At 42.6% G+C, this 13,068-nt stretch overlaps 1 protein-coding gene across 1 annotated transcript in view; it reads right to left on the reverse strand.

Moving 5' to 3' along the window:
* FRMD4A (FERM domain containing 4A) overlaps positions 1-13,068 on the reverse strand; it is a 324,865-nt gene that overhangs the window by 218,733 nt on the left and 93,064 nt on the right. Inside the window, exon 2 of the mRNA XM_018057129.1 lies at positions 504-569. Coding sequence (XP_017912618.1) covers positions 504-569 — 66 coding nt within the window. The remainder of the gene's footprint in view (positions 1-503; positions 570-13,068) is intronic.

Consider the following 13,068-nt stretch of genomic DNA (forward strand, 5'->3'; position numbering starts at 1 on the left):
CTCTGGGAGGGAGCTGGAGTTACTGAGCCTTTAGAGAGAAGACAGAGCCAGGAGACTGCTCTTCTTTCGTCACACCTATGAAGGCTTGACTTGAAAATAATGAACTGTTTTCTGTAACTCGAGCAAGGAAGATGACAAAATCAGTCTTGCAGCAAGAGTTCTCTAGGTTATACTATAGCCAACTCCTTCCATTCAGAAAGATTAGCTAATGGCAGTTGTGGAATTTCCTTTTCTAGAGATTTGTAACAATAGGTTTGATCTATATCTGGCCTTGAATGCCTTAGGGGTTCTGTTCAAATAAGCAGAATGAACAAAAATAGCGTGCAAGCATGTGCGCTTGCACAAACACACACACACACACCACAGTGTGCCCCAATCTTCTCTCAGAGATTTTAATAGAGATTTTTAAATGATTTATTTTCTTACCCACCCTTCAGCTGAATCAATATCTGAATTGCATCAGTCACAGAAAAAACTTAGAAAGTTGGCCAAGAGTCATTTACCTGAACTAGGAGTTCCAGCTTCCGGTCATCAAGAAGATGTACTTGACATCGACGGCCCTCCGTCATCTAAGAAGAAAGACAAATGATGGTCACTAAGAGTCTAGTGGCCTTTCACAAGGTTAGAGTGTCCCCATGCTGGATGCCAGCAGGCACATTCCTCTGGGCAAAACCTCCCCTGGGAGCTGGAGACTATAAGGCCAAGAAATGGCAGGATTGGTTCATTCATTCATTCAAAAATATTTATTGAACATTTTCTACACACCAGGTACTATTTTGGGAGCTGGTGCATAGTGGCACACAAGACTAGGTCCCTGTTCTCACGGAGGTTACATCCTTACGGGGGAGATGTGAAATAAACTAGCAAATGCATATATAACATAATATCAGGTGGTAATAGTTCTTCCTTCTTGAGTCACTCTTCAATAATTTTATCACTGTGCATTAGGGTCACAGTTCAGTATCTGGTCTCTGCCACCTCCCAACTCGTTCCCCTATTTGATCACAGGGAGCAAATGACCACCCCACTGGCAACTGAACTTGATTTCCGTGTTAATCATCCCCTCTCCTCATGTATGACTCTAGTCCCTACAGAGCTATCACTTATGTTATAGGAACCCTGGAGACAAAAGCTCACAGCTGAACTTGACCTCTCACCCTAGTGCCTTTCACCAATAACATATCTGGACAATAGAAAGAGCATCTTGGCAGGCAGCAGGAGACCAAGTCAAGTCTTAACCCCGCTGGTTACTGGCTGCAGGACTTTGAACAAGCCTCTGTTCATCTCTGCACCCCGATCTCAGATATTAAAACGAGTAGGTGGGCCCACTGGGAGCAATGGTAAATGTTTAACAACCAGCTTTCTGGAAGGAAAAAGCTTTCAGAATGCTTCCAAATTTGTAGCATTTGCTGGAGCCCTGGCATCATCCTCAAAGGAAATCCTCTGAAGACCAAGCTTTCTGGGAGATGTTAGACGGCCACCATTCTAACAAGACTCTTGCTATTCCAAGAAGCTTCACCATGTCTGATTTCAAGCAACTGTCAGGACAACACGCAGAGTGTTTCTGACAGACAGAGACAAAACACACCACCTCCAGGTAGAATGATGCTGGGAGAGGGCAGGGAAGCTCCGTGCCTTCCCCCATAACTTCCCTATGCGTTTCTTCTATCAGGGTGTTCCTGGGTTTCATCCTTTTATAATAAACCAGTGGGGCTTTCCAGGTGGCTCAGCGGTAAGAACAACAGCAATAAACCAGGAATCTAGTAAGCAGAAACAAAACAAGAAAAACCTAATATATACCGCTTCAAGAATGGAGATACTAGCAAAGGCCAGTAAAATAATTAGGATGTGTTGATTTATTTAGTTATTATAGTATGTATTAACTTTGTTTTAACATAACTTATTTAACTGTAAGTTTATATAATTAGTGTTAATAATGGCTATGTTTTACAACTGGAGCACAGAATTCCTGAAAAGATAACAACTATGCTCACAAGTGAATGCGAGCCACCCCAACACAGCTGCCTGGACCAGAAGACTCCGAGATTCCTTCCAGCCTTTGGCTTTACATATGGCTGCAGCCCCCGCTGAAGCCACCTTCTCTTTCCCCAGCTATCAGCCATGTCATGCAGACCCAAAGGAAAGATGAACATGGACTGACTCCAGCCTCGCCTCACTTCATGGGCATCACAGTATGTTCTCGGGAGTGCTTTCTCCAGGAAACACAGAGAAGGCAGCCTCTTCTCTCCTTGCCCAACCCGGCTCCTTCCCTGACCACTGGCATGTGCGAAGCTCTTGTCTGTTCCTACCAGAGAATTCTTTCTCCTTCCTTCAAAGAAGCCAACCAAGTCATAGTATTATTCATGCTTCCATCAAGTCATATTATCACTCATAGTTATTCATAAGAGTATGATTCAGCCATAAGAAAGGAAATCTAGCCATTTATGACAATGTGGATGGACTTGTAAAGCATTCTGCTAAGTAAAATAAGTCAGGCAGAAAAAAAAAAACAGTATGATCTCACTTATATGTAGACTCTAAAATAAACCAATGAAACCAAAAAGTCATGAACTGCTAGAGACTGAGAACTTGGTGGTGGTTGCCAGAAACAGGAAAATGGGGGTCGGGGGTAGAAATTGGGTGAAGCTGGTCAAAGAGCACAAGCTTCCAGTTAAAATAAATAAGACCTGGGCATGTACTATACAGTCTGCTGACTATAATGAATAATACAATATTGTATATTTGATAGTTGCTAAGATAGCAGATATCAAAAGTTCTCATCACAAGAAAAAAATTTTGACACTTATATAGATGTTAACTAGACTTATTCTGGTGATCACTTAACAACATATACAGATATCAAATTATGCTGCAAGCCTGAATATAATCTTATAAGCCAACTATATCTCAATTTTTTTAAAAGGAAAACTTTTACAAAGTGAATAAAAAACTTGGCTGGAAACAAAAAATCCATCAGCTTCATTTCAATCATTGCCCCATCTAAGTTCAAAGAAAGCTACTATAATTTTATATTATGCTAAAATATACCAAAATGTATAAATGATTCTTTTAACAAAAAAGAGCACCCAAAATGCTCACGTTTCAATAGGGCAGCTGACAGCAACTGCACAAGCATTTCGGATAACATTTTAGATATTTAGCAATTCAGTTCTTATTAGGACGAACTCAAGGTCAACAGAGAGGGAGTTCTAGGAAGGCGAATGCTACAACCATCTTGAATATTATTTTGGAATTCCTTTAAAAACATTTATTAATATTAATTGTTTGAGAAAATTTTCTGAAGGGTGGGGAAAACATTTTTTAATTTTTAAATTTATTTTAGTTGGCAGATAATTGCTTTACAATGTTGTATTGGTTTCCACCATACAACAGTGTGAATCAATCATAAGTATACATACATCTCCTCTCTCTTGAACCTCTCTCCCTCCCTCCCTATCCCTCTAGGCTGTCACACAGCACCAGGTTGAGTTCCTTGTATTATACAGCAACTTCAAAGCTAAGGACAATTTTAAGGAATTTTAAGAAATTCTGTTTGTCCTCTCCATATATAAAACACAAAGTTTTGAACTTCTTTTAATTGTAAACAGTCAAGGGTATAAACATGTTCTTGAGTTGCTTACTCACATTCTAGTAAGTTGTATAAAAACCAAGGAACGTTGGTATCCAAGAGACATTACTATATCAAATAAAGTTCTACTCACGGCCATAAAGAAGCGGTAGCCGTATTATTTTTCTCAAAATATTTCCAAACTTGGGTATAATATTTCCAAACTTGGGTATAATATTTCCAAACTATGGGTATAATTCATACCCATACCTAAAGTCTGAGACTCTCATACCTGAGTCTCATTTTCATCTGAAACATACAATTCCATTCCCTGCATCTCATCTTATCTGCTCAGACATTTAAAGAAGTAGCTGTACATTCAGATGTTAAGATCTACCCAAGGATCTTCCAACTTCATTCTTCCTTTAAACAAAATCTCACAACTAAATCTTGGGGGATTTACACGCACACTCCCTATTCTAATAGGAAATTTGGTTCCCTGGTGGCTCAGACGGTAAAGTGTCTGCCTGCAATGTGGGAGACCCGGGTTCGATCCCTGGGTCAGGAAGATCCCCCAGAGAGGGAAATGGCAACCCACTCCAGTATTCTTGCCTGGAAAATTCCATGGACAGAGGAGCCTGGTGGGCTACAGTCCATGGGGCTGCAAAGTGTTAGACGTAACCAAACAACTTCACTTTCCCTTTTGGAAGGCAAATTGCCTCAGAAAAATCTGCACAGAGAAGTGAGTATAAACAGAAACTCAACTTTGAATCATCATGTTTTTGAAAGCACAACTTTCTTTTGACAGCACAGCTGTGGGTTTTTTTTCCCCTCAAAAAGGAGACCTGTTTGTTGTTCCACATGGATGGGAAATAGGAGCATCCTGCTTTCATCATCAGCTGAGAAAAGGTTTGCCATCCTGGGTGTGTGTACAGAGACAGTGGCTGGACATCTGTAGCTTTGTCTGGCTTCCCAGGCACAGTGAAATTTTCTTCTGAATACTAACAATTGCAAATTAATACTGCTTTCCTTGTTCTCATTTTCAGCTGCTCGGACACAACTGGAGGGCTGGCATTACCCTCAAAGGAAATCCTTTCGGAGAACAAGGCTTCTTGCAGATGTCAGCTGGCTACCTCTCCAGCCATGAATCGACTTGTTACAGAACAATTCTATACCAAGCAGACGCCTGCCAAGTGCACTGTGATGCCAAAGGATACACAGAATAGTGTTATTTTGGAAATAAGGTGCCCGCTCCATTTATCCAACTTTGCTGTTAAGACACACAGTGAATCATGAAAACTGCACACAAACATGGAAATGCATGTATGATACAAGCTTAAGCAAACAGCAGGATATGAAATGTGTACTATAAAGGTAGCCAATAAAATTGTGGGAATTAAGAGGCAAAAATAAATAATTGATGTGCTGGGGTAGTAGGGTTATGGGTGGTCCTCCACCTTCACCCAAATTCGACCTCACATCTTTTTTTCTTTTTTCAGTTAAAAAATGTAAAAAAGAAACTTTATCTGGAAAAATGAAGGACTCTGCTTGAGGTCAGCTATAGGAAATGGAGCTTGAGAGGCTTCCTTCTCAGCAAATTCATTTTAGATTGCCTGTGAGATATTCAAATTAATTTTTAATTAGAGTTTGGTTGATTTACAATGTTGTATTAGTTCCTAATGTACAGCAAAGAAAATCAGCCATACACACATCTAGTCTCTTCTAGACTCCATTCCCATATAGCTCATTACAGAGCACTGAATGGAGTTCCCTGTGCTGTACAGTAGGTCTTTATTAGTTACCTATTTTACATGTAATAGTGTGCAGACATGAATCCCAACCTCCCAATTTATCTCTCTCTGCCCCTTAGTAACCGTAAGTTTGTTTTCTACATCTGTGACTCAATTTGTTTTGTAAATAAGTTCATTTGTACCAATTTTCTATGACTTTAACATACCAAGTCATACTAATTAATGTACTAATGAGAATTACCATGGTCACAGACATTAGAACTCTTAAGACTGGTGGTCTCCCACCTTCTCTCCCTGCAGGAGGGAGCTTGACTGTGGCCAGAAGGGGTCCAGGGAACACAGAATGTGAAATGGGGGATTAGAAGTATCTGTGTTTGAGGGCCTCCATCCACCAGAGCCTGACATATTCCTGATGGCAGAGGGGGTCTGTCCTAGTATGACAGAGGGGTCCCCTCTGCAAGGTGTTACTGAAAAACAACTACCTAATCAGTGACGACAAACTCCCCCGAAGGCTGATTTTGAAGAGCTTCACATGAAGAAGTACCAGATACTGAGTTTATCATGTGAAAACATGTTCCGTTAGGAATATTTTCTCTTCAAATTCAAAACGAAGTAAACCCAGATTCAATATCTTCTCATTATCACCTTTTCCTCTACCTAACAGCCCCTCTCCCTCTCTGAGTCATTTCTTGGATGTCCGCTCTGCCCTATTCTTGTCACTTTTCAAGTAATGTGTCTACTATGCTATGCACACCACAAAGAAATAACCCTAGTCCCCCTGTTAATAATATTTTCATAGAAAACTAATGATATTGTGCCAAAGACGGTAGGGTAACAGATCTTGAACTCAGAAAAACATACACTTTTAAAAAACTGAAATAAATTAACACATGTTACCATGATATTTCCTGAGATTAAATCATACTGGAACTGTTACCACTAAGACACTGGGGGCTGAGGAGAGTGTAGGGAAGGGGAGGAGAGCCAGGTTCACAGTTATCACATGACTACTCGTTCTGTGCCTAGTAAGTTACCACGTTGCAATTCACATTCATTCTAGAAAGAATACTTTCTGGAGCGATAAAATAAGAAATATTAAAGACTCAATGGAATTGCATGAAACAAAGAATTAACATTTCCAAGGCACACTTAGGAAAACTATCAATACTCCTCCAAACACCCTGAAATCTCATCCTTTATACTTCCTTGGCAGTTCAGTGGTTAACGCTTCGCCTAGGGGTGTGGGTTCAGTATCTGGTTGGGGAACTAAGATCCCACATGCCACAGGGCCAAAAAACCAAAACATGAATCAGAAGCAATACTGTAACAAATTCAGTAAGGAACGGGGCATCCTGAGGATGCCGGAAGCATGACAGCAGCACCGCACAATCTGCCCTCTGACCCAGGACCCTCTGCGGCTCAGAAGGAAATTCCAGATTCATGACGACGAGCTCCCAGAGCAACGCATTGTTGGAGCATCTGCTCTTTGGGTCACCTCAACATGTCACATCCCTTCAGTTTCCTCTACAGACAAATGAAGACCAGGGACTCACCTAAGCACCAGAAAGTCTCAGGATCCCAGAATCTCCAGAATCATGAAGCTGTCATACCCAGCAGACGAATAAACACAGCACATCCACAGAGGCCTCGAGAAAGTCAACCCCACAGTAAATAAGTTCACAGAAAGGATATTAAACAAATTAAAAGTTGTTTAAAGTATTCATCGTTGGGACTTCCTTGGAGGTCCAGTGGTTAAGGATTCACCTGCCAATGCAGGCGACATGGGTTCGATCCTGGTCCAGGAAGATCACATACCATGAGGCAACTGAACCCGTGGCCACAGAGAAGCCACCGCAATGAGCATGCCACACACTGCAACGCTGCAACTAGAGTCCCTGTTCCCTGCAACTAGAGAAAGCCCACATGCAGCAACAAACACCCAGCACAGCCAGAAATAAATAAATTATTATTATTATTTTTTAAAAAGCTCTTAAAAAATATTCATCCATCTGCTACCCACATCTAACCTGTGCCATGGAAATATCATATATAATAAGCTATTGTAATATCATAATATAGTAAAAGTGCATGAGGAGCCTCTGCCCAAAACCTTTAAGAAAAATTGAAAAGTACATTGTCCTTTTTATTATAATTTTTCCTCTGTCTGATTTATCTCAAGGTTACCATTTTTGTTTTTAAGTGACATCATATTAAAATCAAGAAGCTAATGGAAAGAAAGAAGATGCCAGGTACTAGACAGCAAAAGCCCAATTCAGGGATAATAACCTTGTCCTGACTTTGCTCCATGACTTCTGGCAAATTAGTCCACCTCTGTCTTTACTACAATTCTCTGAAGTACAGAAGGACACACACAGGCGTGTCCTTGAGGTTCTTGGCTGTGGAATACAGTTGGAACTGATAAATCCCAGATGAAAATGATTAAATGTGTGTCTTCATTAGAAACAAATTCACATGGCAATGCAATGTAATAGGAACGGAAACAGCCTAGCATTCTTTAAAGCTTCAAGTGTGCATTTGATGAGGTCATGAGTGTAGTCCGTGGTTCACTGGAGGATCTTTGAAAGCAAATTGTGGTGGTGGTGATGCTGCTGTCTGGGTCTCTCTGCCTCCAGCAAAAGGAAACTGGGTTTTCTCTGGTAACACAGGAAGAGAAGGAATGGAGTTGTGGAGCACTAAGGGCTGGGGACAACAGAGAGCTGCCATGGCCCCATGTGTCATAGGGAAGAAGACAGCTGATTCCATATTGGATCTGTTTCTTTTTCTTTAACCTTTGTATTCTACTGCTTGAAAGAATGCTGCCTACAGTCTGAAATATACAGGACACCCCATTCTCAAGCCTCTGACCTTTAAAGGTATAACTTTTCTATTCATACAGAGATTAAAAAGTTGCAAAATAGAGAAGAACATTTATCTTGTTGGAGGTTTATAGGAATACTGTGACCAGAACTATGGTGAGAGCTGCAAGACCAAAGGATTCCAACACCAGGAAGTTGGCCACAACCAACCACACCCCATCTCCTTCAGTATAAAAGAAGCCTGAATTCTAATTAAGGCAAGCTGGTTCTTTTGGACATGAGTCCACCATCTCTTTGATCTGCTGGCTTTCTGAATAAAGGCTGTTCGTTGCTCCAACAACTCATCTTTCAATTTATTAGACTGTCATGCAGTGAACAGTACAAGCTCCGACTTGGTAACAAGTGGACAATTTTAGTCTCCAATTCTGCTGCCCTGCAGACCACTGCTGTGTGTGATCAAGCCATGAGTCCTTCTGGACCATCATTTCAATCCTCTCCAGATGGGGCTGCAGGTGAGAGGGTCAAAAAATTCATTATCAATCTTGGGATATAAAGTGGAGATAATGAGGGACAGACTTAGAAAGTCAAAGGAGAGGACAGCCAGTCCTCTGGTAGGCTCATGTGATCCCAGTGAGGAGAAGCTCCCAGCCAGACCTCTGTTGTAGGATGTAGGGAAGGAGGGGACTTTCTTCTCTTCCAGCAAGACACTGCAATCTGAGGACAGCTATAGACATGGAGGTCGGACAGGTGTGTCTCAGATCCAGAAGGTCAAGGCCTAAGAGGGGAATTTCAGTCCAGGGCTAGAGTGTGACAATCAGACTCTCCTGTCTGACAGCCAACTACATAGTCAGGATGAAAAGGACACTGGGAAAGCCACACGCATGGGCCCGGTTTATGCACCACAGACACCTGCTTAGTGAAAGAAAGTGAAAATGAAAGTCGCTAAGTTGTGTCCGACTCTTTGCGATACCATGGACTATACTGTCCATGGAATTCTCCAAGCCAGGATACTGGAGTGAGTGGCCGTTCCTTTCTCCAGGGGATCTTCCCAATCCAGGGATCAAACCCAGGTCTCCTGCATTGCAGGTGAATTCTTTACCAGCTGAACCACCAGGGAAGCCCAGACACCTGCTAAGTGACCACGGAATAGTGACGATACTACAGTTCGGTTAACAGCTGTGAACGGAAGTGCAGGTGAGGCGTCCAGTTCCTGGAAGGCAGCAGTGCTTTCTGAATTACATTCTAACCAGCTGGACACTGAAAGAAGAGTGACCTGGTCATCACACTTGGCTCCTGCTGCTGCCAGAGTGTCTTCTGAAGACAATGATTTTCTTGACCAACATTTTGAGTACATTAGCAATATCTCAATCGGCTAATGCAATCCAAAATACACCTATCAACACATATTCACCTCAGTCACAGCACATCTACAGGCAAGCTTTTGCTTTCTACCCAAAAAAGTTGTCTCCACACAACTTTGGTTCTGCAAGCAGAACAACTGAAGTCTTTGAATATCCATGGAGACTCCATGCTACTTGACATTGTATTATTATGATCATTATTTGGAGAGGGCTGGGCAAAAGGAATAGCGCTTTCTCATAAGTGAAGGTGAGTTGGGGGTTTCGACATGAGAGGGAATCCTGGGAAGTCTGGACAGAGGATGTCTGGGAAAAGAGGTGGGGATGTGCAGACAGCAGGATGCTGAGCAGATCTGCACAGAAGGCCTCGGGGAATGAAGGCCCAAGAACTAGATTCCCGAGGAGGTTGTAAAGCATCTCTTGTCGATTACACACTGTTGCTGCCACTTGTGAGAGACTGATACCTGAGTGCTGGATCACGAGCCCTCTGAGATCCGGCCTCATCTCATCAGACCTGGTTTCTTTTCCAAATGCTCTCCTTCCTCCCTAACCCCATGCCCGCAATTCCAAGACCAGCCCAAGTCCAGGACTCAACTGCCCTGGACTGCTAAGTTCTGTTCCTCTGAGGGCCACCCTTGCTTCCAGGTCCAGCCCATGCCATCTCTTTGGCCTGGAACCACTTTCTCTTCCCTCATGTCCCCAAAGGACAATCCCTGCCTGCCTGCTCCAGATTGAACACAGAGCCAGGGGCTGGACACACAGCAGTGACTAAAGGAAGCTTCATCTTGTTTCTCGGAGGTCACTAGTTTAAGGAAAAAATGGACGTGACTTTCACCCATTCTTCCAGACTCTATGATGATGCACAAGCTTTCTCCGCCCCACTGGCGGGGGAAGGGGGTGATTTCCCAGCCCGGTCTGGCAGTTCTGATGCCAGGCCTCGAGCCTCCCCTGCCTCTGTCCTCCCCAGGTCACTGTGCCAGGGCTTAGAGAAGATGAGAGGAAGGCTTTGGGGCTGGACCACCTAGGTTTGTGTCTTATCCCAGCTTCACCAGGGGCTAGCTGGGTGTGAACCCACAAGAACTTCACCAACTTGTGCCTCACTCCTCAGTCTCTGAAATGGAGACCACCTTCATGCCAACCTCGTGGGGCTGCCAAAAGGAATAACCAAGTTAATGCACACAGTGTATGGAACTCTGCTTGGCACAGAAGGCTCTAGTTTGTGAAGGTGACGTTTGTCTGATCAGCATTGTCAGACAGATAAGAGACAATGCGTCCTGACCTGCAGCATGGAATCTGGTTTTCATCAACGATGCAGACACCTCTCCCCTATAGGCACAGGATGGCCTTGATGAGGCTGCAACTTTTTGCCACTCACACTAGGCTGTCCATTACTGTGGCTGGGTGGAAGGGGACGATGGGCCAGGTGGGTATCTTTTGGATAGCTATTCCCTGCGCTGAGTAAGTACCAGGCCTTCACAGAGCAGAGTCCCTGGGGCCCTGTGTCAGTACCCACAGAGAGCTGATGGAAGGCACGTCAGAGCCAGTGAAGGAATGGAGGTTTAGGGGTGTCAGTACCCCATGTTGACATTGGCAGGGACCACAAGAACTGCTGGGCAATACACAGTCTGTTATCAGAGGAGGAGATGAAGCCCTCCTGCTGCCAAAGAGACCCCGCCTGATTCTCTTAGCAGATTCAGGGTGTTCTTTTTTTTCAGGTGTTATTCTTACTGACAACTCTTTATAACACGGTGTCCATGAAGACATCCTTCAAAGGTGACTGGGAAGGTATAAAACCCAAAGAAACAAAACACCCTTCTAACCCATCCAACTTTCCAGGGTTCTCCTTTAAGTGAGCAAAGAAGAAAGAAAATGACACCTGTGCTTAGGCAGGTGGAGTTCTGACTTCAGAGTCTCAGAGATAAGAGTGTTGGTGGACCTGAGGGATGGGATGGGGAGGGAGGTGGGAGGGGCGTTCAGGATGGAGGATACATGTACACCCATGGCTGATGTATGGCAAAAATCACTAAAGTATTGTAAAGCAACTAGACTCCAATTAAAATAAATTAATTAATTTTTAAAAAGAAACCATAAAAGTTATAAGCAAAAAAAAAAAAAAAAAGTGTTGGGTGGAATGGAGACGCTTCCATAGGAAAAGGCAAGTATCTATACTTTCCTTTGTTCTGATGACTGCACTTGGATTTTTTATAGAAGAGCACTGATGGGTATTCCTATGGGGGCCCAAGACTCAAGGAAAATGGTTTTAAAGTCCAGAAAAAAAGATGAGGTTGACTCAGTGGATCTGCAAGAATATCATCTGCATGAGATCAAAATTTCAATACAAAAACTTTAAAGATAAAACTAACACAATAAAAATAAAATTGAAGGAGAAAGTGAAGATTCTGACATTCAAAGAACACAAAGTATCTGCATGAAGAATTCACGAAGGAATTTAGTATAATATATAATTTAGTATATTTTAGTATAATATATACAATGAGTTAAGGGCATGAAATACATTATATATGTGATGGACATACATGAGGGAGTATCACAACCCTAGAGGGACAGAGTTGGAAAACTGAAGCAAAGGTTTAAAATGAGGAACATCTAAGGACAATAGAAGAGCCTTTAAAGATACGTCCCAAGAAGTAAGAGGGAGGAAAGCAGTGTTTTCATTGTTTGACACCGATAAATCTTTGTTAAAAGGTGAGCTGCTGGACTGCTTAGATCCTGTTTCGTTTCAGTCTCCTCACCAAGAAGGTACGTGGTAGGACTAATGACTAAAAGAATGTGAATTGGACTTCCCCTGTGGAATCCACCTGCCATTCCCGAGGACGTGGTTTCAACTTCTGGTCCAGGAAGATTCCACGTGCTGTGAGGAACCAAGCCTGTGTGCCACAACTACTGCGCCTGTGCTCTCGAGCCCGTGTGTTGCAGCTGCTGAAGTCCGCACACTAGAGCCCATACTCCGCAACAAGAGAAGCCCCCACAACGAGAAGCCCAAGCACCACAACTAGAGAAAGCCCACGTGCAGCAACGGAGACCCAGCACAGCCAAAACAGAATTAATTAATTAAAAAATTTCAAGAATATAACCTCTACTTCTTTTCCCAGAATAAATTCCAAGGGGTTCATACAGTGAAATATTAAAATAGCCAGGCTTATCATGTTTTTTTAAGTATAAAAGCAATGGATGGGCCAAAAGGGAAAAATTCATACATTTGATTACATTTTAAAGTTCTTTTTCAAAAAACTAATTTTACTCTGTAAATCACCATAAGCAAAAAGAAAAAGCAAATGCTGAGATGGTATGGTTAACAACTATAAAGTGATTAATATGTTAAAGATAAAATTATTTAATTATTAGACGATTATAAGTTAAGTAGAAGACCACTAATATCCTACTGGAAATTAATTGCAAATGGCTAAAGAGTTCATGGGATTCCCTGATAGCTCAGCTGGTAAAGAATCCGCCTGCAATGCGGGAGACCCTGGTTCAATTCCTGGGTCGGAAAGATTCCCTGGAGAAAGGGGTAGGCTACCCACTCCAGTTTCTTGGGCTTCCCTGGTGGCTCA

Source organism: Capra hircus, chromosome 13, assembly GCF_001704415.2.
Source record: "Capra hircus breed San Clemente chromosome 13, ASM170441v1, whole genome shotgun sequence".
NCBI classification, from domain to species: domain Eukaryota; kingdom Metazoa; phylum Chordata; class Mammalia; order Artiodactyla; family Bovidae; genus Capra; species Capra hircus.